Source organism: Histoplasma capsulatum, genomic scaffold (genome assembly GCF_000149585.1).
Source record: "Histoplasma capsulatum NAm1 scaffold_10 genomic scaffold, whole genome shotgun sequence".
NCBI classification, from domain to species: domain Eukaryota; kingdom Fungi; phylum Ascomycota; class Eurotiomycetes; order Onygenales; family Ajellomycetaceae; genus Histoplasma; species Histoplasma mississippiense.
Genome location: NW_001813973.1, coordinates 1,098,603 through 1,123,240, shown reverse-complemented (window position 1 = coordinate 1,123,240; position 24,638 = coordinate 1,098,603). Strand labels below are relative to the sequence as shown.

The following is a 24,638-nucleotide window of genomic DNA, read 5'->3' as shown; positions in this document are numbered from 1 at the left end:
TCTATGTTATTTGATCAGACAGATGAATGTTTCGGAATGGAGATGTCTATTCAACCTACTTGGTATATTCTTGCCACTTGTGATGGAAACCGTTTTTGGGAGCGTGCCCGGTATTCTTTGTTTCTAGTTTTGAGAAGGTGTGAGATGAGGTCGGATAGACAAAATGAATCCGACAAACACATATTTCTCTACGCAAATGACCTCCGTATACATACATTTTTATTTTTTGTAATCTAGATCCGTGTTGTCCGTTTTAAACGCATAAGAGTTCGGCGCCGCGGCTTCTATTGCATTTCACTACGTTCTCCTGGGACTTCGCCATATTGAATGACATCAAGATGATGAGTATGGCATCTCGCTTTCCAAAACTCCTTAATCATACAGATCCAAGTTTTATATATAAGGATACTGGACATGTTGTTCAATCGACATATCCTACTACAGCAGCACCACGACTTTAAATCCGACAAGGTTAACGTGAAACTCCTCAAAAAAGGTAAACATTGACTTTTATAACTTCAATCCTGCTGCCCGTGGTGAGAAACTCTATCGATGAGAATCCAACCTGCCGAGCCGGCATCTCTAACAAAACCGCAGCCCAAGCTGTAGTCCACTATTCCCTCAATCATTTACTATGCTGCCAACTTTATCCGTGGATATAATCGAAACTGGAAAAAAGCAAAGTGCATGAGGCGGTATGGAGGCGCGTTTCATTTCTGGATGCTAACGGTTTATCAACCAAGGCAATTAAACTCAAAGGTCCCCCGTACTTCCTCGGACCCGAAAATAGCTACGTCGTCGTCATTCACAAAGACCGAGTGTGCTAAATCGATTGCCTAGAAGCCAGGGGAATTTGCTTTCAAGTCTGAACATCGGATTCCGATCACAAATCCTAAAAAAGATCTCCCCTTGGTACGAGGTATCAGTCCGTCGTCAATTGTCAACTTCACCCAGTGTATTTCTGATATCTGATCATCCCTTGTACCAATGTGTATTCTCGTAGACGACTTTGCATGGAATAATAACTAAACATAGAGCGAGGCTTTACCTATTTCAGTCACTTATGTGTTACCCAGTGAATAACCCTTTCAACGCGAATACCTCCCGACATAAATATGGGTCAAAACGGAGCAATAATGGTTGAACACCATATAGTTAAAGCCCAAGACGGCTCAAAATGTCAGTGGATACATGGGCTGTACTGTACTGAGTACATGCCTGAGTAACAGTAGAAAATATCCAGTATTTGAAATTCAAAGTGTACTGTACCATCGCGTGTTGGGCCGGATGGCAGAAATAGCCGAGTTAAACAGCCTTCAAATTAATTCATGCACTCCTATCTTTCGCTTCTGACACATTGGCCAAGCATCAAAATTGACGCTCCGAAACCACTCGATTGTGCTAGAGAACGCTATGGAAAGTGCCCTCGCGGCTGAAAGAGAGGCATTGCTTGATTCCTGTACTAGGCTTTGCGGTTAAGATGTGGGCCTCCCGTCATAGAGGTGTCTGAACATCGACTGGCCAATCAATATTTTGCTGGCAGAGGTTGCGATGAATCTCGGAGGAAGTAAACACTAATTTCCCCTGACAGATTGCAGAACGGAATTCTTTCGGTGCCTGATGCAGGCCAGACGCCCTTCAAAAGAAATAAATAAAATGGAGAAATCAGGTGGTGAAACCCTGGGAGCGGACAAGTGCTACCACTTTTTTTCTGTGTAACTTATTCATTGTTTTGGATATACGGTGTAACTTCCGGGATTGGTCGGATCGTCCAGCCGACGAGCATTGGATGACGCCGTGTGGTTAGTCGTAATTTCCCCGTTGCTTGCAAGTTTTCATCGCTATTGAAATACCGGTGAAGATGAAGAAATATGAGGGTTTGAGCAAGGATGTCAGAAACCGAGATTGATTGTGGAAAACATTTTTTAAGAGGTTAATATTTTCGTATGCGTGAAACGTGATCCCCTCCACTTGTCCCGTATTTTCATTGGGCTGAAACCACTTTTGTGATTATTGTTCTTCTTCATGAAGTTAGCTCTGAAAATCCGGAAGATGATATGCATCTCACCGCCTTATCAACGTGGCTTCTCATCCTTGAGAGGAGATCACAACAGCTAGTGACTTTACTATAAAGAGATAAGTCAGGAGAAGTCCCATGTGCAGGGGTTTAATAAATCTGCTTACCACTAACTAGTTAACAAACCCGATTTCAAGTTTTTGCAGCCTGGCTGTGAAACTTTTTGAAATTGCCCTCAGCGTCTCAGAGGACGATCTGACGTATTAGTGGGAGTGAGCGCTCCAGTGGGCGAGCTGCGCTAGTCGATGACGGCCGCCGCTAAGAGGACAAAAGCTGCAGAAACTTTACAGCGGGTTCTCCGTACGCAGCTTAGCCGGCTGAGGTCTGACCTGACATTGATTGGCTTAGCGACTCCTTTTTCCTTTCTGGAAGAATTTTGGAGGTTCGATCATGTGACGGCATCAACCTCCCGCCCACCATTGCAACGACGGGGTCTCCGGCGGGTTTTGTGATGGATGGTAACATTTGCCAGAGGGAGATAATGATGGGGTGCTTCCAACAATAGCTTGGACGGCTTATGCTCAGCAACCTTGAGGAAATCAAGCGTCACAATGTCCCGAGGCAATGACAAGGTTGTTGCATCAACTCTGGCCCTAGCATGTAATCTTCACAACCCCCTATTCTTTCAATTCATCAAATTTTGTACTATCCGTTCTCAGAGCAGGCAAATTCTATTCCAGGTTCAGCTGGCGGCGGTCATTCTTGATAGAGTAGATTTCGCAAAACTAAATGCAATACCATGCATGCCAAAGTAAGATCGTTGTGAAATCCAAGTGCCTTCGAGAATACGAGAGGAGCAATCCAAACACCCGTTTCCAGTGGCGGCGTCCATTCAAGCTCAGGTTGTTTGTCGCTGCTGCTGAGATATAAAGTTAGAGTACAGGGAAAATGCAAATTTATAGATTGTGGCCGATCCAACTACCTACCATGTCAAGAGCAATGGCCCCTTTGTTCTCGAACTTTCCGGCATTGGAGAATCGATATACAGGGATGCTGGGTGACGGTCCAGGTAGCGAGTAACTCAGACAGTGGCTGCATGAATTCGAGGTCCAAGGTGTTAAAATGAAATGGTGTTGGAAATGGTGTTGCATTGGGGAGCCATCGAGATCTGCCGCATCCCTGAACCCAAGATTCTCCAGTTTGAAAAGAAAATCATCACGGCTTGCATTACTCCAGGGCCTACCACTCAAATTCGAATTACAGGGCTGATTTATTAGGAACCAAGCTAGGGTGGAGCCCATCAATATTATTAGTTAGCATTTTCCTTCACCCGTTTTCAATGCTCGGATATTTCAACCGTCGTGAAGAGGATCCCATTTGCCCAGCCCGTCTGGGTATCCTTGCCGTTATTATTGACAGACATACATTGGATGCCAAAATGTTCTCCTTTCTTGAAAATATAATTATGGAGACCACTTATACTGCGTTTAGTCCTTCAACGCAGGGGAAACCCAATCCAAAATCAGAATAGATTCCCTGGCAAGGATATTGGGCAGGATATACTGACATTTTAGCGTAGAAATTCCAGCCAGCGATCGAGTCCGTTTGCGACGACAGCACGCGCATCAAACCCAGGATAACCTTGAGGTGACAAAGTGAGGCCAGTCTTCCACTAATGAACCCGCAAAAAAGTAGTATCTTGTTGTATCCACATAACAGGTGATGAGGTCTGGTTAGGCCTCTTACGATTCACTTTTCTGAAGCACCCGAAATATGATCTGCAGTCAATGATAGTATGTATATACTAGTAGTCGCCCTCAAGAAGCAGCTTAGATATACTAGTGCAACGGTGCAACCAGCGGCTGCGCCAGATTAGTCAGCCCAAACAACATCCAAGCCATGCTCCAACCTCCAGCCAAACCACGGACGGTAGACAGACCTCCTGCATGTCAATGGCTGAGGCAACCGGCAATCTAGGCTGGAGCCACAGGATCACAGCATAAGTCGACTTTCATGCAAGGGTTTGTGCTCGGTGCCACACTCCAGGCCTAATGCATCAGGTAGACTTTGCAGGTTGTATCCCGAGTAATCTTGACGATTCACGCGATTTTGCCCTTGCATGTATGATAGTTGCTAATTCAAGCTAGTTACCTGCTGTCATGCTTCCAATCGGAGTCTCGACGATTATTCCAATCAAGATGTAACATGCCAGCCAAGCACGCTAGGAACGGAACCCCTTCTCGTTTTCAGGGATCAGCATGTTTCTGGAAGGCTACAGTCATTCAGTTTCGGCACTGGTGTCTGGTGTTCGTTCTCCACGTCTGAACTCCCACAGGACCCATCGCTCGTGCCCAATGCTTCTTACAAATCTCACTCCCGATCGTCCCTTCCGCTAATTCTGCGACAGGCATCGGGTTTTGTAGCAACGTTGGCAGGCATGAAAAATATTAGGAAGTTTTATTGCCAAACATTTGGCGAAGAGACAAATTCCATATCTATCAACAGCAAGCGGGCCGTAGGTTGCTCAAAAGATGATGAACAAACCCCAAATCTCCCACGGGTGTTTCGATGCGGAAGTCTCTTGTGCACCCTGAAACATGCATACTGTGAGATATATTTTCCACTGGTATGTGATGCTGCCGTCCACAATATCCCATATACGCAGGATAATATACCATGATGACCCTGTTATGACAGGTCCTTGATCTTCGTTTGATGCCTGCTCCGATCAAACTAGGTTTTGAGTCAGTCTAAACTAATGAGAAAAACACGCAAAAACTAACAGAATTACCACGCTCTTGGCTTGAACGATAGGGCCGAGGCACATCTTACAACAGTATTTGTCAGGGCGTAACTTCATTTTGGGCAATGTTCGAGAAGCATCTTACTGAGAAATTTTATATTAACTATTTTGTCTTCTCAGGATGCTGGAAGCTGGAGCACCAAAGTCTTGCTCGGCATTCCAGTCGCTCGAGACTATCCAACCCCAGTGAAGTAGAAAACCCCAAATAGCTAACGTTATTGTTAAGACAATCATTGCTATCCTTGGCTAGCTCATTAGTCAAGCAAGGGGTCAGCAAGTGTGCTATCGTCCTGGACACCATCCGTGAGCACTGTGTAAGCCTGGATGCTCCTGGCTAAACCTTATATTTGCTCGTTTACTATGCTTAATTACCTTTTGACTGTCATGTCATAAGTCAACCCTAGCCGGCATTAATTATCAATGCTGCATTACCAGGCAGTATTTACAGTCTGGTCGGAACACGCGAGCATAGGGGCCGGGTGCTAGGACCTGAAGAATTGAAGAAATCAGATGGTAAACTAAAACGCTGTGCTGAGCAGATACATGGTAACCGGTCATAACTTGCTGTAACAACAGAACCGGAACTTTACAATCGCTACATCTCCTGACTAACAAATTATGTATATCTCGTCGAAGTTACGTCCGCGCGTTCCATTCATCTCTCGAGTGCCCTACGTTTTCGCTATTCAGCAGAAAACTGGGTGACTTGGTTTTCTAGACGTTTGCTATAAGGCACTCTTTGCTCCCATACAGCCGTGAGGAGTGCCCCAGGGCCGAATGCTCCCATTCTGCGCGCGGCCGTTCTTGTCCTCGAACACCTGAGTTAGCACAGCCTCTGCCTATTTTTGGTGTTTCTCCAGATGCAAGCCCTATGCGACTCGGGCGCTGCCAGCTGGCTTGTTAGCAAGGATAGCCCCTGCTTATTTCCTCAAATTTTCTGTCGACCTAGCTAGCTTCAGTTGTGATCGCAGCATCCCGTTGACCGTTGATCAAATCCATTTATCTATCCGTATTGTCCTTCCTATTTCCGAGCTTAGCGCGAAGCAGAGTGGCACTTAATCGGCATCGCTGCACTTCTCCACTAATTATTTCTATAAGCCCGCATTTTTCAATATATCGGTTTTTGGGGGTGGGGTTTGCTTGATGATTGATTCGGTCCTCTTGTCGCCCTATCTCAGCAAAAAGTACCCAAACCACACTCCCTCTTGCGAAGTGAACCACTAAACTTAATCGGACCCAATCCACTGTTGCAGCACCCAGATTCAACTTCGTTGTTGTTAAGTGAGGACGGTCTCTCTTCAACATGTTGTTCTAACACTACGGTTGTTTGTTAACCAAATAGCCTAGATCCTTCCAACAAGGCCCCACAAAGCGCGAAACGCTCTTTTGTCGTACAGAGTAAGTATTGGCTTGGAAACGGGTGACAGAAATCGAAAATCTGTAAATCGACGCTATCCCCTTTTCTCGCCTCCGGCGCATCGGCCATCTTACCTCGATCCGCCGCGGGGCGGGAGCCTTTAGACGATATCAAGGGGATGGATGGCAATAGTCAACAACGAAAGAAGTATGACCCTTCTAGCTACCAAACAGGCTCTGGCGCTGGGCCATATCCTATTCGCAATTTGTCTGGAAGCTCTTCGGAGCGCTTTAGACAACAGCAACAGCCGGAACCAGCTGGAGGACCTGGTACTGATGAAGTAATATCTCAAGACCGGACTTCTTCAGTCTCGGCCTATGGTAGTTATGGATATACAGAATCACTGCCTTACAATACACCGCCGCTACAGGGCGGGACTTTGCAAAGTGGAGGGATACAATACCAGTCGAATTTTGCCTCTACTGCTGCCAGAAACCAGCATCCTAACCAACAACAGCAGCGGTTATCACAATATGAGGGCGATATGGTTTATGGTATCACCCCTCAAGTCCAGCCAGCGTCTCAGTATGAAGGGGTGTCACACTACCAACCACGACATTCTGCCGCTATCGAAGTGCTAGCAACTCAATTTGGTGTTCCACAGTATTTCCAAGAGGGAGAACCAGCAGTTGCAGGAGGATCTGATAAGTACTTAACTGTTTCCCAAGCTCAGACCACGCCGTATTCACAACCGGCTGCTCTTCCGCGTGCATCTACGGCATCGGCATTGCCCGAAATTATGGCTGGCCTCCCCGCTTCCACAGCTTCTGATGGCCTCGAACATTCGGAATTTCCTCGTCAATCATCTCGTTTCGATGATGCCTATATCCAATACCAACGAGCCCTCAGAGAGACATTCGAAAGTACCCGATCTGGCAGATTGCTAGATGCAAGTCAATCATTATTGGAGATATCAGAGTGGCTTCTGGGGAATGCGACCGAACTTGGTATGTACGATCCGTAAATTCTGATTTTCTCCCTCGTTGATTCGTGTGGCACCTAGGCGGTGCAATACCTTTCGAGCTAATAGCTGATTTCAGGGCTCGCTCGCGACGAGGAAGAATTGCACTCGGACCGATTAAAAATGTGGAATGAGTTTAATATTTGCTGGCTTGCGGTATGCCAGAAACAAAAGGATATGACTCAGGAGATGTTAGAGTCCCGATCCGGTACTAGCCCACCAAGCCTTCTCACAGAAGAGACCCTAAACAAGATGGGAAGAGAACTGGTTCGCTTATGTGATCGAATGGAGCAGCATGGGCTGGTAGATTACCAGATGGGTGTATGGGAGGAAGAAATTTTAAGCGGTGGGTAGTTGAACCTAACACATGCCACTCTGCCGCGCTTCGGCCAGCTTTGCCACATTCGGGGGTCTGTCAACTGATCTGATTGCCTGATCCTAGTCCTAGGCCAATGTCTTGACCTCCTCGAAGGAAACGAGAACACTCCTGCGGCAGGAAGTTCCTCCAGAACAACTACTTCCGTCGCTCCACGATGATCAATCCCAGTTCTCCTTTCACCGCTCGTCTGACGACTGCCACGGTTCTCTTTTTTCGACGCACATTTTCGTATTATACAGTACCTCATGACGATGGAGCATATTCATGTTACGTTTGCTCCTTTTCTCGATCCGCAGTGGGCCGGTCCACATTACCCGATCATCGCAGATACCTACATGAATGAATACATGTCGATTGGTTCTCCATCTACATCTGCATGAAGCGAAACTTGCAGGTTGATTAACGAGCAAGCACTGCAATCGTTAGGATACTGGACCCAAGAAATCCGCCGAGTGCGGTTCATATACTTAGTTTGATTACCTACCATTAAAGGCTAATACTTCTTGCCAGCGAGTTATCGCTATTCGCCATCTACTTACTCTCCTTTTATGTACTTGATTGCAACCGCTTGAGGATGTGAAATTCCAGTTGTGGCGGTGGTGTGTATTTTACCATTAATTTTTCCTTACATACTAGATGTATATTGCCCCTTTATTTGAGTTGCACAATCCGCATACGGCGCCGTAGGCAGCTTTTTGTTCTACTTTCATTTTCTTCTCTTTTCTGTTTTTGGTGGAATGCCGCAACGAACTTTCATGCATATTTCACAGTTTCACGCTTAGAGGGCATAACTGTATAGATCAGGTAACGGAATTGGCATGGCTTGCAATCTGTTTTTGATACATTTAATATTGTCTTGAAGTTCCTTTTCTTTGTTCTCAATCCTGTGTTTCCTTTATCGGTCGTTCTAGCCCAAGTGGTTACATCTGCACGTTGTATGTACATTGCTTATTCGCCTCCGTTTTCATCTCCCAGTTTTTTTCAACTTTGGCCAATTGCATACACATACCCCTACTTTCTCGAAACTGTCGCCAATACCATAATATATGCTTTATTTCCCGTGACTCGGCTCGAATTGCTTCTTGGAAGCTGGGAGTGAGTCTCTGTTTTCTGCTCGCTATAGAAATTGTCTGTATGTTTTTTTAGATAGCTTAGAACACCGGGCCTGCCTCTATCGATAGAGTCTTCAGAAATCCAGGGAGATGGACGGATGGTTATCACAAAATCGCACACAAGGGATAGGGGTCGTCTCGCATAGTTTACTGGCCCCTCCGTGTTGCATTTCGATTTAGGTAGGCATTCTAAGCTGAGTCTGGCATGCAGTCATCGAATTTGTCATTTCTTATAGCGTTCCGAGGTGTTGGTAGTTAGATCTATGTTTTTTGCCTCGAGGCTAAGTGACAATCTCCCCTCCCCCTCCTTATCTTTTCAAACGTGTATCCCCGCTGCAAAACAATCCGTTGTACTGTTCGTTTTCCCCTTTGGTTTCTATTCCTCGTTTTGGTATTGCAACTACTCATTCATGCGTTATTATAACTCCTTTGGCGGTCATAAGCATCGGCTAATTGCAGGCAGTAGTATATCATACAGTTACATCTGTACTGTGGACTTGGTATTTTGGTCTTGGGAGAAACATTTAACCCGCAAACCCTCCTGCTCATTTCCCCCCCTTCGAACCAAAGGAATGGCCGGTATACTCTCGGTGAAACATATTTTCACTGTCTAGGCAACGAGCTTCTTCGTTCCTATATCCCTTTTTACTGTCTGACCCCCCTACGTTGTCCCTTTCTCGAAAATTAATTAATTCAAAGCCAGAAAACAAAAGTGGGAAACAGGCCACAGCAGTCTGCCGTTTGTAATGTAATTTTTCTCTTTTGCGCGGTTCATGCGCTGCATTGCGTCCAACAGTTTCCTATCCCCAATATCCCCATACCCCCTTCCCCCCTAAAAGGCCAAGCCAACCAACCACCAGCGCCATAGGTCATTTTTTACCTCCCCTTTCTTTATTTGCGAATCTACATTAAGGATCGGTCTACATATACCGCGTTTCAATGACTGATTACAGGCCAGAGAGTTGGAAAACGTATACACATTTCTATTGCGGGTGTTGTGAGTTAATATACGAACATACGAACGAGCTCTGTTCTACCAATCCTCATGCAGTATAATCAGAAGCGCAGATGCTGGCTGACAGTGAAAATGTTTCACCCATATACCTAGTAGACATCGTGTTGGGCTTTATATATTTATTCGTATATGCGGGGTAATAATTCTTTTTATTTCCCTTGAAAAAAACAAACAAACAAACAAAAAAAAAAAAAAAAAAAAAAAAAAAAAAAAAAAAAACCTAAACCCCGTAATCGAAGAGTAAGGGTGGACGGATACTCTTTTCGTAAATCCCCCGGGCCCTTGGACATTTTTCTTCCGGAACTCGAACCGGACGGCAAAAATATACTAGAGGTGTGCTTCAAGATAGTTAAGATTGTTCAATGATTTCTCAAATTCGATCTCATTTTATTTTCTGCCATTTATAGCTAACTTACTTTCTTTTGCAAAGGGTTATTCGAATTTGCCCTAGTCGCGGTGATAGATCATTTTCATTTGCTCGTTTCAGGTTTTCGCCCGTAAACAATGTACCTGATTAACGGCTAATTAGCCATACACATGACTAGGTTGGTTTTCGCAGGACTTGGGGTTTTGGGGGCCGGCTGCACTACTCGGAAGATGAGTAAAGAAGGGAAGGTATGTGCACTTACAAGTCGAACTGTGCATGCATTTTCGGATTGCGGAGATCTTTCACTACCTCAGCAACAAAGGCCTGGATGGCATCAGGAGACCATCCTAACACACGAGAGAAGAGGGCCATGGAAAACCCTTCCATGCCCTCGATGACTTGCAGGAGATTCCAGGTCCCGACCGTTTTCTGTGTCCCTATTTATTAGCCTACTGATAAGTGGCGTTGCGTTGAGTTCCTCCCCATTTTCTTTCCGATTATACCAGGCTAGGTTGTGGAAGAAAGGACATGTACACACCAATTTCGGATCTTTTGGCCATCTCCCAACAGGAACCCGCAGCTTCTTAACAACCACATCGGTGAAGCCGGCACCGCGCACCCACCCTTCAAGTTTAGGGCCAGGCGACAGCTCTCGACCATGTTGGCGGGTGGCTTTATAGAATAATTTGTACCATCGACCAAGTGATGATTCGGCGTCGTACGTTCCATCGTCGGAATACCAAGGAACATCGAAGTCTTGGAATTCCGCCCAGCAGCCGGGTGTCAGGTGGCTGAAAGGAAAAGGTCTGAGATCAGTATATGTCCTCCCACATATGCATATACATAATTATATGTATATCAGTATGGTTGCTTGTGGAAGGAATGAGCATCCAGTTACGAGACGGAAAGACTTGTTCTCACTTAAAGCATCTTTCAACCAGCTTTGGCCAATCTCGTATTGCAGCGTACATGTAACGGCAGTGGATGTAGTCGAACGAGTCTATAAAAGTCCAGTCGCTTTCGATGTCGTCGATCTCGAATCTCACGTTTTCTGGAGTGACATGTCTTCAACACGGTGGAGGTTAAAAAAGCTCTGCTTTGTTTCGTGAATGTGCGATCGCTTTCTGTTCCTCGCGGGGGGAAAGGCTAGCTACCAACTTTGTGTCCCGTATTGCGCTTAGGTCAACGCCTAATATCTGATGAGTGTGATGATCGTGGGATTGTTAGTTTCCTAGCAGGTCTAGTCGGCCAGAAACAATAGCGTTTGCGGCCGGTACGTCATAGCCATACCTGTGCAGACGGATAATCATCACCTGGGAAATTTTTTGAGCACTTTGAGATTGTAGAACAAATAAGGGAGGTCATCAAGATATAGTATCTTAAAACGTACCCATTTGACAGCACCAAATGCCGGTCCCAGCTCCAATATCAAGGATGTTCTGGGGGCTTGAGCCAATGGGTGCAAGGTGAAGCTTCTCGTCGCAGAGTGCAACTGTCATATAATGGACAATATCCAGTCTGTTGCTCTCCTTCTGTTGGAAGCGAATGTGCTGTCCGTCAGAGAAGCGGTGCCTATAATCTGGAGCGAAGTGTCCATAATAAATGTGTGAGATGGGCTCGACTAACCTCGTCATTCGGAAAGACGTATACTGGCGAAACGGTTTTCAATTAGGAAAGTTATCGAGTTACGCAATTTTCCATATGCGAACGTTAATAAACACGCAACAACAGAAGAATAGTACTTACAGCCTTCTCTAAAGGAATGGTATCTTCTTCCTGTGACGGAAATGGTATGGTAAACATTCTGTTGACATGGCATTGTGTCTCCTATTCCATAGAGAAACATTGCACTAGAAGAAAACATACCATTTTCATAGGTCTCGTTGACAATAGTTGAAGCTAAAGATTGTGCAAACGACGAGCTTTCACAGCACAAAATAAAGGAAATCAGCAACGCTCTCAAGGCATTTACTTTGTGATGTAAAATACGTCGTTATCTGCGCGACATCTACTGACAGGTCGTCATCAAAGATGGGGTCACCGCATGTATCACACTAGGGATATTTGTCAGAATGATGCTTGCACATGATATAAAGGAGACAAAATACGAGGTAAGGCAGTTGAAAGAGGGGAGTCCACCACACACAGCACACACCTCAGAATCAATCGAGATAGGGGGGAATTCGTTTGCCGACGACATCTGCGTAGAATTGGTCTGATACATGTATTTCTCTCTTTAGGATGCTTGGACGTCAATGTCCCGCGATGCTAAAACTGGTGTGATTCGTGATAAATTCGGCATCGAGAAAGGAAGGAGATTTCGCTACGCATATATATACAGCCTAAATATATATATATATATGAATATGGAATGCCTGCCTTCTGATCCAGAAATACCGAGTTGAGAGGAAAAGCAAAGATGGTGAAAAATATGGCGGAAGCATCACCAAACCAACGTGGCAAAACAGCAATTTAATAAACCTGTCATACAGAGGCCCCGTTCCATCTGGCGTTAGTATGCTGAAAGTCACCGAACTATGGTCTCTTTAGTGCTATGGTGGGTACAGGTATCCTGGTGAATCAGAAGTTTCAGCGATCATAACCCGTCTGTCGGAGTAACATTAAGTTAATGCTCGCCCATGCCTGGCATCGGGGAAACCTTAAAAGGTGAGCAGCAGAGGATGCGGCCGCTGGTTAGCCAGGATGCTGACCGCTGCACCGCAGCAATTGTCGCTGTTGGTGGCTCGATAGTGGAGAGCGAGAATCAATTTCGTGCCTTAATCATGGCGCGCGGTTCTCAGCACCACACCATGCGAGGATCCAAAGCCTTTCGCGGCTGTTCAATTATCAACAGACCAGAAGCAATAGTTGCTTGACTCGTCCAGCTAAAACCAAACTGACAAGCTTGTCCTGATGTGGTGCCTCGCTGAAGCACCCGGTGAGGAAAAGTCACTCGGGGGTCTCGGCTGTACCCTTCCCCCGGGACGAAAGGGGGCTCCTCCCATACCGCTAACGGCCCTAGGGAGATTCTTTCGCTAGGGGGTTTTGACAGAGGAATTGCGGGAAGCCGGAGTAAGTCTGACAGCAGATGACGCCGTGGAAACCAACCGCGCTCCCCAAAGTCGGACTCGGACTCGGTGGAATATTCTTGATCCAGCGCCTCTTATAGTTCGCATCGATTATGTGGGAATCGACCATTACGGGTTTGCGGAATTCGCATACTAATGTAATGCATTGATTGGACTCAATTTTTGGTTTGGATCAGAACTTGACACAGGACGACGAGATGGCCAGAGAATTTTGCACTCCTGCCGTTTACTCGGAGGCGAAGTTTAAATCCTGGCTTTTGATTATTTTGGGATTTCTGATCTCGGCGGCAGACAGAAACTTGGCGAAAGGGTGCAGGCACTGCAAGCCACAGCGACGAGGATCCTGGTTGGTGAATCCAACGCTGAGCTCCATCTGACATGGAAGCACTAAAGAGTCTTTCTTGGTTATATGAAATCCGTAGGCAGGAAACTACATATAGACGAACAATGAATGGTTTTGATATCGCTATCAATCAGACAGAGGGGGCAAACTGGTGGCCATTCGCGCTTTTTTCCTTTCCCCTATCCTCCTCCATTCATTCGAGTGGCCGCCCGTCCTCCTCCCTTTGAGTTCAAACAATTTTAGGTGACTGAAAAAGACTATATCTATGAGGTAACGATGGTATTCCATAAATTGGGTGTCAAAATACTGCTGGCTTCAATATATGTGTAATGTGACGTTTGTTGATTAACTTGTATATGTTCCCAGTAAAACGAAAACCCTTTCTTCGCCATAACTCTCGGATCAACCGATGTTGTGGAATGTAACGAGCTAGACAAGGTGAAGAGCGACCGTACGGTCCTGATGGACCTAGTAAACTTGCGCCAGGTGATGCAGAAATGAAATGTAAAGGATTTCAATCAAGTCGGTTCCAATTGTAGATGTTCAGCAACTCACCCACCGAGGGTCACTGTATTGCGGTAGGCGGTTAGTTGCAAGCTAAGATGGTTGTAAATTCTTTGGCTGTTCGAGCAGTGGCCCCCCATTTCTACATCACAAGTCTCTGGTATTGCATAGCGGTTTGAGAATGAAACAAAAATTAAAATAAAAAAGTAAAATAAAAATGCAGAGGGAAGTCAGAAATAATAATTGTAAATGGGTGCTAATCAGATCAGCAGGAGGGAATCAGGATAAGAACAAGAACGAAGTCATGATAGCAAAAGTATGATTAGAATTGATCTGTTGTTGTGGTTTCAAAGAGTTAGCAAGGCTGAATCAAAAATGCGAAACGGCTCGGGGAGAAACAACGCCACGGGACCAATCGTTCCCTAAGCAAAGAGAAGATTCAAAACATACCCAAAGTCATGCTCATGCTGACATCCGTATTTTCCACCATGCGCGTAAATTCCTCAAAACTAATCTTCCCATCGCCATCTTTATCAGCCTCCATAATCGTCTTATCCACGATCTGCTGCAGCTGCATATCCTTCAAGTTGCTCCCGACCATCATCTTCAAGACAATGAACAGCTCTCCGTTCGAAATGTAGCCATCGCGGTCGATATCGTAGACTTTAAAGGCAAAGCGCAGCTTCTCCTCTTTATTCCCCTTCGAGCTGAAGGCTGATAGTCCCGAGACAAACTCTTGGAAGTCCACGTCGCCGCCTCCGTCTTCGTCGAATATGGCAATCATTCTGAGTGTTGATTGGGCGGATAAGTGAATGCTCAAAATTGACAGAGGTGAAGGGGATATTCTCGTTGACTCGAGGCTTTTGGATCGAGTGCGGCGTTGGGGGAGGATGTGAGAAGGGAAGGGGGGGGGGGAATTACCGTGTCGCAAGAGGGTTCGAGGAGACTTGAGGAAGAGAGAGGAATTCATCACGCTCAATTGTGCCGGAGTTATCCTGTATTACACTCAATCGTATTAGCACGTATGAGACGATTTTTGTGGGCTGCGGCGCCGGCCATCGCACACCCAAAGTATCAAGAATGGAGACTTCCCTTATCCAGCTTCATAAACCGTTTCCGTAGTCTGTCGATCTCATCTCGATTGACTGGCGACATCAAGAAAATCAAGGGTTAACTGTATGCGGGGATAGAATATGGAGATCGAGTCTGCCACGACACTGTTTTTTACGCACAATTGGAAGCTGATACTATGTTTTCTAAAACCTCTGAACCCGAGTTCTGCTCTCTGCGCCTTGCGTCATACATCGCTGCGTTATTAGGTTCTGCGGCCATGATGAGAGTTGGAGGAGGGAAGTAAGGAATATACGTGGAAGGGGCAATTGCAAGGGAATATGAAATCTAAATCATGGGTATCCTAATAAGAAGGGAAAAGAATGAGAAGCCCGCTATTATCTGCGCAATGGCATTTGAATACCGTGATATCGAGATATGTCGTTTAGATATCCTTCCTCTAGTTCTGGCTGTTAGAAGCCATTTTCCGCTTTCCAACAAATCGAAGATGACGAAACAGGCGCTAAACCCGAATAGGCCCACTAGCGTCGATGAGACATTTTGATATTGGCTCTCCCCGCACTAGCCGCATTCGGCAACCTAAGCGGGCCCCTGAGGCTGTTGGATGCTCAAAACAGGCCTGTTGTTAGGGTCAAGGCAACGTCAACTCAAGAATTCACTGTTTCGCCACCATACCGCCTACCGCTTTATCTCACCACAACATCCCTCGATCGTCCTGAAAATACTTCTACGCGACTTTGCATGACCTGGCCTATCGATTCATACCAATTTCAGGGAGGGTTGCTTATGACAGCCCGGATATTTTCGCCCCAGAGTGATGTCCCGGCTTGGGGGAATGATGCGCTCCACGCGTCCAAAGAAACTCACCTCCAAGCAACCTATCCCTATATTCCGTGAAGATCAAATTGATATCATCGAAGATGACCTCCAAACTACTCTACAGGCCATTGATACTGGTGTTGAGAAGGCTGAGGAGACTGTAAGTCATATTCCCTATTGGTGTTGTTCGGTTTTTCGGCGTTGCCTGGTTACCAGATCACGTGCTTTTTTTTCATAAAAAAAAAAAACTTCAACACCGAAAGAGGAATCATAATGATGGAAACTAGACCCCCTGGCGAAAAGTGTTGGAAATTGCGCTGACATCTCTTCCTTTCTGTATTTTTGTAGGAATACCATCTCCAAGCCGCAATAAACGCTGCTGCCCGCGGGAACATTGCACAGGCGCATATCCCTACCCCCGAAACTGTAACAAGCTCTATCAAATATGATACTCTGTACAAGCCCACATTCTCACAGCCTGCGACGTACATCCGATTTTCATCAACGGTGGAAGATTGTAGTGGGTGTAGTTATAACTTAGTCGAAGAGGACGATGTTGCTCTCAAGATTATGAACCAGAAGAAGGGTGCTTCCACGCAATGTACCGAGGATCAATTCGAAGAGTTCATGGCCTTCTTCGAGGAGACCGCCCAAACAAAGCAACCATTTGCATCGGTCGACAGCCCTCCAGTTCTCTCATATTCCGAAATGGAACATTGCTTTGACGGGCTCGTAGACGAAAATGCAAGGAGGTTTGCCAGGGATATATATGAACATTGGAAATCTAGGAGAACTAAATGTGTAAATCGACCCCTGCAGACTGGGCTCAAAGTAAGTACTGCAAATCATGCATTAAATGTAGACATCCAGCGCTGACACGAACTTCGCAGTTTGAGACTGGTCAGGAAACAGATGATGGAGATCCCTATGTGTGCTTCCGTAGAAGGGAAGTGCGACAAATTCGCAAGACCCGTGGTAGGGATGCCCAGAGTGCCGAGAAGCTGCGGCGACTGAGAAAGGAGCTGGAAGAAGCTCGGGAGTTGGTCGCCATGGTACGACAACGCGAATTAGCAAGGAAAGAGCTGCTTGTCGCTGAGCGACAAGTGTTTGTCCAACGGGCTGAAGTAAAGGAGATGAAAAGAAAACTTGGTATCAAGGACGATGATGATGACCTCGTCAACCAAAGGGTAAGAATTGTGTTTGTGTTTCGCATACGATCTGAGATCCCTCTTGCTAATGTCCCATCACAGCAGCCAAAGAAACGGCCGCCAGAAGTACCAGCTAGCAGTCGTCCAGGTGCCACACAGCTTCGCATGCCCCCCCGACCTAGTGGACAGCCAGGAGAGGACTTGGTGCTGCTGGAAGATGTACAAGCAGATAAAGAAAGCGAAGTTCTGCGAGAAATCAAGCAAAACATTGCGAAACATTCTAAATGGAATGAGGGATACGTTGATTGGACGACAGCACCACTTACTCCAACTTCAGACCATAGCTTCGATGCTGAGTTCCGCCCAGCAATAACCACAGAATATCTCCCCACGCCTCCAGCTTCGGAGTCCTCGGATCATTCTCGAGACGCCTTGGAAGAGCTAAGCCGTTTCGATGCGCTGACCAAATTCGCGAGGACGGTTCAACAGTGTATCCCTTCAGACGAAGAGTCTAGTAGAAACATGCCATCCTTCCGGCGTCGCATAGGACGGGGTGGGAGGATGATGATCGACCGCCGCAACCTTCCATTCCGAAATAAGTCGGAGGCTGATCCGATAAAACTTGAGCGGTTCAAGTATGATCAAGACGATGAGGACATGGATCCGATATATGAAATGGATGAGTTTGACATCCAGATCATGCAGCATCGAGCGTATCTGTCAGCCAAGTCGAGAGACCAGGCGGCAGCGCAAGCCCAGTTTCAAGCCCATGTGCAAGCCCAACGGCGCTTACAGGGCGAAACCCCTGTGATGGCGGGGCCAAATAATTCCCACAACGGAACGAACAACGTAGTATTGAAAGGGCCGGCAGCTCAAACTCCGTCTTGATGTGTTTTTTCTCCCATTTACCCGTTTAGCATGGTCGGCGTTTGTGAATGGTTCGGTTTTTCAGGTTATCTGTGTTTTAAATCGCGTTTCGTCGTCGAAATATCTAGAGAGGAGTTGGTCAGGTTTCATATTGAAATTCTCACTCACACAAATCACCTTTTGGGAGGGATCCTGGACTTTCGTGCTTTTTTTTACCTTGACTCTTTCCCCTTGTCATCCTGAATACACAAAACTTATTCCACCTTGCATCCAGCCAGGCGGTATAAATCTGCCGTGGCCTGAAGAAAGTTGAGTCTTCCTCCCCAGCCTCTATATACCTTAGTGCACATAGTCCAAAAGGGTATCGTTACTAGCCATGTATAATAGTTACTGCTAAAATTAGCTAAAATCCACAAAAAAATGGAAATATTGTAAAAAAGGCTCGAAATCTCCGTTCTTTTGGTCTTTCCTTTTAGATAATCTTGTTTTGTCTCTCTATGTTAATTTCCATCGACTTATAGCTTCCTTCGCTTCTCGCCCGAACGCGTAACGATTTCCGCACTCCTCTTGGAGTTGTCAAATACTTGACCTTGATGCGCATCGAAATCTCCAAGAGCAGTAAGAACTTGTGATAATATTTGTTTTTCCCCGATTCGGACTTGCAGCGCCATCTTGAATCGCCTCGCCGATGCTGTGCTGTGAGTCGATTCCTGGATATTGGAAATTGAAGTTAAAAGATCTTTATCCTTTTCGAGCGTTGTGGTGTAATCCCACAGTGTCTGTTGCACCGCGGTTGCAAGTAAAGTTGCTTCCGTTACCCCTAGCCTAGGTTTGGGAACCTTGTTATTCATTTTTAGCTGGTTGAATTGATCGGGTGGCATTGTTAGGACATTGAGAGCGATCAATAGCTCCTCAGGGAAGACTTCCATGACAGGTGTATTGAGGTTGAGTCGAGGAATGCTGTAGCCATCGTCGAACACTCCCATATTTTCTAAGAATTCCAGCTACTGCAAAATCAGTCATGTACTTGAGTATACAAAGTTCGGTGGAGCGGAGACATACGTGTGGGTGCTCTGGGCCAGGGATCGCGGATGGAATCCCGGCGGCATAGCAAATGCTTCGCATCGAGATTTCGACTTCATCGTACTGGGCATAATTGTCAGTGACGTAACCATACCGCCTCAGCAAGTCTGCACGAGGCAGTTCGCCGTAATCGTTGAAGATTTCCTCCCCCTTTCGAATGGGTTTTATTGATCTCATAGAGAGATAGCAATCTTCCTGGAATAGTCGTGCCTTTTCTCAAAGTTAGCACGTGTATGTAGGTACGATGCTGTCAAGAGCAAAAATACCCACATTATTTCGATCTGCATCCGCGTTCAAGAGATCGGCCAAAGGGACCATTCCTTTGGATAGCTCTTCCTCGTCATCCGTTACATAACCATCTTGGCCCTCCCTCCCATCGTTTTCTCCTTTTTCAATATCAAAGGCGTAAGCCATTACCAATGAGCCCATGCGATGAGCAAGAGAGAGTAGTGCCGCCTTGCCCTCTGGCGAGTCGAAGGATGCCACACCGCTCATTGGTGGAAAAAGGGAGGGATTTCCAGAAACGAGAGGAAGAATATTACGAAAAATATTTGCTTCTGCATCTGATCTACCGATCTTGTTTAACACAGCGCTGCCACTCAATTCCCGGAGTTCTTCATCCGTCCAAAACATCAGGGTGTCAAAATTTGTGGGAAGCAGTTGGAAGTATCGTGACCACGTCGATGCCCCACCTTGGAGGTACTCGTATATCATTACAACAATGAGACAAAGCCATGGGTCAAAATCTCTCTCATTGAAATCCAATAGATCTTTTAGTCTCGAATTTTGAAAACTAAGCACTAGGCTTTGTGGGATTGCAAAAAGTTCTTCATCTTCGCCTATATCGTCATCGGCCACTGGATAACCAGAAGAACCATTAGCAAATAAAGGCAACAATTAAATGTTTTAAAAGGGATAAAAGCTGAACAAACATACCAATGCCTCTTCCGGCACCCTCAGACCTTAGATCTGCAATTTTAATCTTCGGACTCACTTTGACTCCAGGTCTCTGTTTTAACCAGGACATAAATTCGTCTGACAACTGCAAAAACCTATTGCACTCTCCAAAATGACTGGAATCCGACATTGTGTGCGAATTTTGAACATGGAAATCGACTAACTAAGAAATATAAGGACAAAACTATACGGGAGAGTACAAGATGAAGAGGATGAAAGCTATCACACTTAGCCTGCAGATATAATAGTTTCCAAAACTCCTCGGTGTTATTCGTGTGGACGAAGAAGGGAGTCCGCCCGGATAAACTGTTGCCAATTATTCCGTCGAGGACATCACGTGTTCCCGACTGTTCTTACCCCACTTTATATAGTTGCACCTCAACATAAAAGTTGACTCGACACATTGCCATGACTGAGGTGCCTCAATTCGCAGCTTTAATTAGCGCTTTAAATGCCAGGGATTGGCCACCATGATCGCTATAGGCCTTGAGGGCTCAGCTAACAAACTGGGAGTTGGGTTGATCCTACATCCTGACGATGGTGGTGCGGCGCAAGTCCTTTCCAACATCCGCCATACCTTCGTTTCTCCCCCGGGTGAGGGGTTTTTGCCCAAGGACACGGCCAAGCATCACCGCGCATGGGTTGTGAATCTTGTGAAGCGTGCTTTGAAAGAAGCTCAAGTTACAGTGAACGATGTGGACTGTATATGTTACACAAAAGGCCCCGGAATGGGCGCCCCTTTACAGAGTGTAGCAGTCGCCGCGAGGATGTTAAGCTTATTATGGGGGAAAGAATTGGTTGGAGTAAACCATTGTGTTGGACGTACGTTTCTACGTTTTTTGACCCCTTTGCGCGATTTCTTGATTTCACAAATTTGTGCGGGAGCATGCTTCAACTGGCTTTTCTAAACCCTTGAATTTCGGGGATTACTTGAAAAATAAATACACAACGCACCTTTTCTAATTAGACAACAGATATCGAAATGGGACGTTATATCACAGGAGCTCCTAATCCAATTGTGCTCTACGTTTCAGGGGGAAATACCCAAGTCATAGCCTATTCATCCCAACGATATCGAATATTTGGGGAAACGCTCGACATCGCTGTTGGAAACTGTCTTGACAGATTCGCTCGCACGCTCCATATTTCCAACGACCCAGCACCTGGATACAATATTGAACAGCTAGCGAAAAAGGGTCGGAAATTGGTAGACCTGCCCTATACAGTCAAAGGGATGGATTGCTCTTTCTCGGGCATATTGGCATCTGTGGATGCATTGGCTATATCCCTTGGGTTGGGTGGGGAAGATCAATCCAATAAGGATGCCGCCGAGAAAGCTGTAGAAGCCCTGGATGACGCCGCGAATGATGACCTTCCTACTCGCGCAGATCTCTGCTTCTCTCTTCAGGAGACGGTGTTTGCAATGCTCGTCGAAATTACGGAACGCGCTATGGCGCATGTCGGCTCTAAAGAGGTTTTAATTGTTGGTGGTGTTGGTTGCAATGAGCGTTTACAGGAAATGATGGGAATCATGGCTCGTGACCGGGGCGGAAGCGTTTATGCGACTGACGAACGATTTTGCATTGACAACGGTATAATGATTGCTCAAGCAGGCTTACTGGCGTATAAAAGTGGATTTCGGACTAAGCTGGAGGATTCGACATGTACGCAGCGGTTTAGGACTGATGACGTTTTAGTCAAGTGGAGAGACGATTGATGTGTGTGCTCCGGCGTTCTGGTTAGGCATTGAGCATTTACAGTGAGGCATTGGGACTGGCCATCATATTTTGGAATCGATTCCTATGTACCGCCGAAGATTTTGGGGTGACTAATCAACAAATAGCCCAATCTGATTTCATCACTACCCCAATGTAAGGGAACGACTTTCTTCTTGTACGATGATGTAATATAGTGCATGAATAGAAGGCGTTTGGGATCAAGCTTCACGGAAGACCCGAAAGAGACTGATAGACCAACAGAGAGGATGTCATTTCGGATGTGCTAAGCCCACTCAACCCGGGAAGGATTCAAGCGTCTCTATTCTGGTTTGACATTATACGGTCGAAAGTTATCGAAAGCCCCTTGGCAGGCATTAGTTAACGTCGCACACTTGATAACCTCAGCAGCCACTTAGCAACGCACACGGTCCCTGTTAGCAAATCCATGAGAGATGTCCTTGATCGAGCCAATGGCTTGATTGTTGCCGTTACGTTTGTTTAACAGATTTAGCGTCGTTGAATACCGGAATCCTAGTTGCGCATCAGCCATCGTCCATGACGTGTGGTTCGAGTGCGGAAATCCATTATGTTCGCTCTCATTAGGACCCCGCTCCCAACACTCCCACTTTAAGCCAAGTCACGCAAGCTTAGGTGAGGCTCCACTGAAGCAACGGTTTATGAATTCGAAGCGTCAGTTACTGTGGAATATATTATATCCAGTATGCACGACTTGCTGGCTTTCCCTGCACTACAATTCCAAAAATCAAAACTACGGGCAAGAATCCCCATCTATTTTAATAACTTTTTGCCTTAACTCTAGCAGGGAGTTCTAACAGCTCTCCCCCCGTTTCCACAGCATGTGACAAGGATTGCAGGGAAACGGGGATTAAAGGGATAAAAGGCGAATGGAAATTCGATATGTATTTATTATTTCAATGTCTATGTCTATTTCTTTTTCATTTCTCGAACCCCTAGCTTCTTCGACTATACCCATTTCACGCGCTCTTCATGTCAAGCGTGTTACACACTAGCGTCCACCTCGGGTGTGTGTTATATTATCCATGCCTTGGAAGGAGCCTCGGTCTCGGTATATGTCTTCGTCAGTGGTATTGTTGGTTTATTGTGAGTGAGTTCCACGCACTACATCACCTCTCCTTATGGCATGCGCCTTGGATGTATTTGAAAAGTGTGGAATTTGCAGGCTTCGGAGCCGTTAGTTTGGACACTGTCTTGTAGGCGAATAGAATTCGTTTGTTGCTTGAATGCGGCTTGTAGAATGAGCCGTGCTGAAGGCGTATAGCACAGTATATTTCTTCCTCATCATCGAGAAAAGCCCTCACACTTTCCATGTCGATGTCTGTAATTTTTATATTGCGAATTGACTTTTATTCTCTTCTCTAATTATGACATCATCCGACCAGACGGATATCATGACACTAGTCCGAAACAGGATCAGTTACGAACTTTAAATTATCTCCAACCCGAGCCTCTAAAATTTCTGGATTTTGATTCTACTTCATAACGGAAAAAACGCGGCGGCATTATACCAAAATCTATCCTAGCCCGAGGAGTCAACATTGCTGGCGGGAGGGGCTGTCCACGAAGGCTTTTGGGACAGAATACCCTGGAGGGCATATGTGGTTGTCCTACTAGTAGAGGAACGACTCAGACACAAGAGAGAAAGGCATTTCGCAAGCATTCCTCGACCTGTTGAAATTTCTATAAACCCGATATATCCAACGTCCGTATAGCCAAGATTCAATCATTAAAATGCCGGCTTCTGCCCACTCCCAAGATGAACCTATGCCGGACGTTGCGCCACAATCTCAAGAGCAAGAGCAAATGGAGGACGAGGATGATATGATTGAACTTGATGGACTGCGAATTAGCATTGTAAGTGATGGTTTGTTATCTCCCCTAGTTTGATATTTGGTTGGGTTTGGTTATTCCCAATGTGCTACTAAGCCTGTCCTATATTTGAACTCTGAGTCTTTGACGACTATTATTTCCCCCTCTCAAGTAGATATATATATATATATATATTATTACGTTTAATTTGCCTTGTTTTGATACTTCATATTCTCATCCAATGGCGCCTTGTGCTTCTTTTCTTTTTTTGAGCTCCTGCTAATATTACTTTTAGTTACCTGGGGCCGAAGAGACAGCCGCATCGTTTCAGTTCGATAAAGAAGACCATACACTTGGTAACGCACTAAGATATGTGATCATGAAAAAGTGAGTATCCAAAAACAAAACTTCTACCATCTAGAATCACAGGATCATTCCAGGCACGCGGGAATCATTGAGATCATTTCCATTCCCTACGCGGTGTGTTTCAAACCATGAGCCATAGATGTTATCCGTTTTACCTCTGCTTAATTTTTGGCGTCTCGTGGCCACAAGTAATCAGTGGAGCGAGCCCATTGGATTCGCACATAGCTTATTATAGAGCAGCCACCAACTCAAGCTTCTAATCTCACTCATTCTGCAGTCCCGAAGTCGAATTCTGCGGATACACAATGCCACATCCGTCAGAAGCTAAAATGAACTTGCGCATTCAGACATTTGGTATGTGTATATGGACCTCTGCTTCCTTTCTTATGTTCTATTTCCTTTTACCATGCGCATGGACGCATCTGCAATACACGGGCGTCATTCTCGCGGATTAAATGACTAACGAATATATAAATAGACACTACAAACGTCTTTTCTGTCCTAGAAAAAGGACTTGATGACCTCATGAATCTGTGTGACACGGTAACGGAAACTTTTATCGAGGCAAAGAACGCTTTTGGGGAGATTCAGAGCCAATGATTTAAAATAGTGAATTGTGCATTACTATAATTATTTTGTTCCAAAACATAATTGTTTTGTTTTTTTTTATTGCTCTCGATTGTATATTTTCCGTTATGTTAAACATCATGGGTCAATATGGAAAAAAGGAGGAAGGCAAACCTTATAGAACGCA

The 24,638-nt window shown here is 45.6% G+C and overlaps 8 protein-coding genes across 8 annotated transcripts; 4 read left to right on the top strand and 4 right to left on the bottom strand.

The window, feature by feature from the left end:
* Positions 1-6,123: 6,123 nt before the first annotated feature.
* On the top strand, positions 6,124-7,735 carry HCAG_08233 (predicted protein; the record flags this gene model as incomplete). The annotated part of the gene is made up of 5 exons (XM_001537074.1): positions 6,124-6,128; positions 6,163-6,218; positions 6,342-7,184; positions 7,278-7,544; positions 7,641-7,735. 5 exons carry the CDS (start codon positions 6,124-6,126, stop codon positions 7,733-7,735), a joined length of 1,266 nt encoding a protein of 421 aa, XP_001537124.1.
* A 2,439-nt stretch (positions 7,736-10,174) lies between these two features.
* On the bottom strand, positions 10,175-12,271 carry HCAG_08232 (predicted protein; the record flags this gene model as incomplete). The annotated part of the gene is made up of 10 exons (XM_001537073.1): positions 10,175-10,214; positions 10,334-10,500; positions 10,610-10,862; positions 11,041-11,136; positions 11,230-11,260; positions 11,462-11,603; positions 11,698-11,720; positions 11,938-11,993; positions 12,088-12,125; positions 12,227-12,271. The coding sequence occupies 10 exons, from the start codon at positions 12,269-12,271 to the stop codon at positions 10,175-10,177; spliced, it is 891 nt and encodes a 296-aa protein (XP_001537123.1).
* A 1,461-nt stretch (positions 12,272-13,732) lies between these two features.
* HCAG_08231 (hypothetical protein) lies at positions 13,733-14,791 on the bottom strand (the record flags this gene model as incomplete). The annotated part of the gene is made up of 3 exons (XM_001537072.1): positions 13,733-13,760; positions 14,059-14,164; positions 14,458-14,791. 3 exons carry the CDS (start codon positions 14,789-14,791, stop codon positions 13,733-13,735), a joined length of 468 nt encoding a protein of 155 aa, XP_001537122.1.
* Positions 14,792-15,913: 1,122 nt separating this feature from the next.
* On the top strand, positions 15,914-17,933 carry HCAG_08230 (predicted protein; the record flags this gene model as incomplete). Its single annotated transcript, XM_001537071.1, has 4 exons — positions 15,914-16,057; positions 16,246-16,728; positions 16,788-17,084; positions 17,148-17,933. 4 exons carry the CDS (start codon positions 15,914-15,916, stop codon positions 17,931-17,933), a joined length of 1,710 nt encoding a protein of 569 aa, XP_001537121.1.
* A 494-nt stretch (positions 17,934-18,427) lies between these two features.
* Positions 18,428-20,082, bottom strand: HCAG_08229 (conserved hypothetical protein; the record flags this gene model as incomplete). Its single annotated transcript, XM_001537070.1, has 4 exons — positions 18,428-18,916; positions 18,975-19,205; positions 19,266-19,852; positions 19,932-20,082. 4 exons carry the CDS (start codon positions 20,080-20,082, stop codon positions 18,428-18,430), a joined length of 1,458 nt encoding a protein of 485 aa, XP_001537120.1.
* Positions 20,083-20,422: 340 nt separating this feature from the next.
* On the top strand, positions 20,423-21,669 carry HCAG_08228 (hypothetical protein; the record flags this gene model as incomplete). Its single annotated transcript, XM_001537069.1, has 2 exons — positions 20,423-20,774; positions 20,927-21,669. The coding sequence occupies 2 exons, from the start codon at positions 20,423-20,425 to the stop codon at positions 21,667-21,669; spliced, it is 1,095 nt and encodes a 364-aa protein (XP_001537119.1).
* Positions 21,670-22,815: 1,146 nt separating this feature from the next.
* Positions 22,816-23,019, bottom strand: HCAG_08227 (predicted protein; the record flags this gene model as incomplete). Its single annotated transcript, XM_001537068.1, has 2 exons — positions 22,816-22,956; positions 23,011-23,019. 2 exons carry the CDS (start codon positions 23,017-23,019, stop codon positions 22,816-22,818), a joined length of 150 nt encoding a protein of 49 aa, XP_001537118.1.
* A 421-nt stretch (positions 23,020-23,440) lies between these two features.
* Positions 23,441-24,484, top strand: HCAG_08226 (predicted protein; the record flags this gene model as incomplete). The annotated part of the gene is made up of 4 exons (XM_001537067.1): positions 23,441-23,563; positions 23,814-23,905; positions 24,162-24,238; positions 24,363-24,484. The coding sequence occupies 4 exons, from the start codon at positions 23,441-23,443 to the stop codon at positions 24,482-24,484; spliced, it is 414 nt and encodes a 137-aa protein (XP_001537117.1).
* Positions 24,485-24,638: the final 154 nt, after the last annotated feature.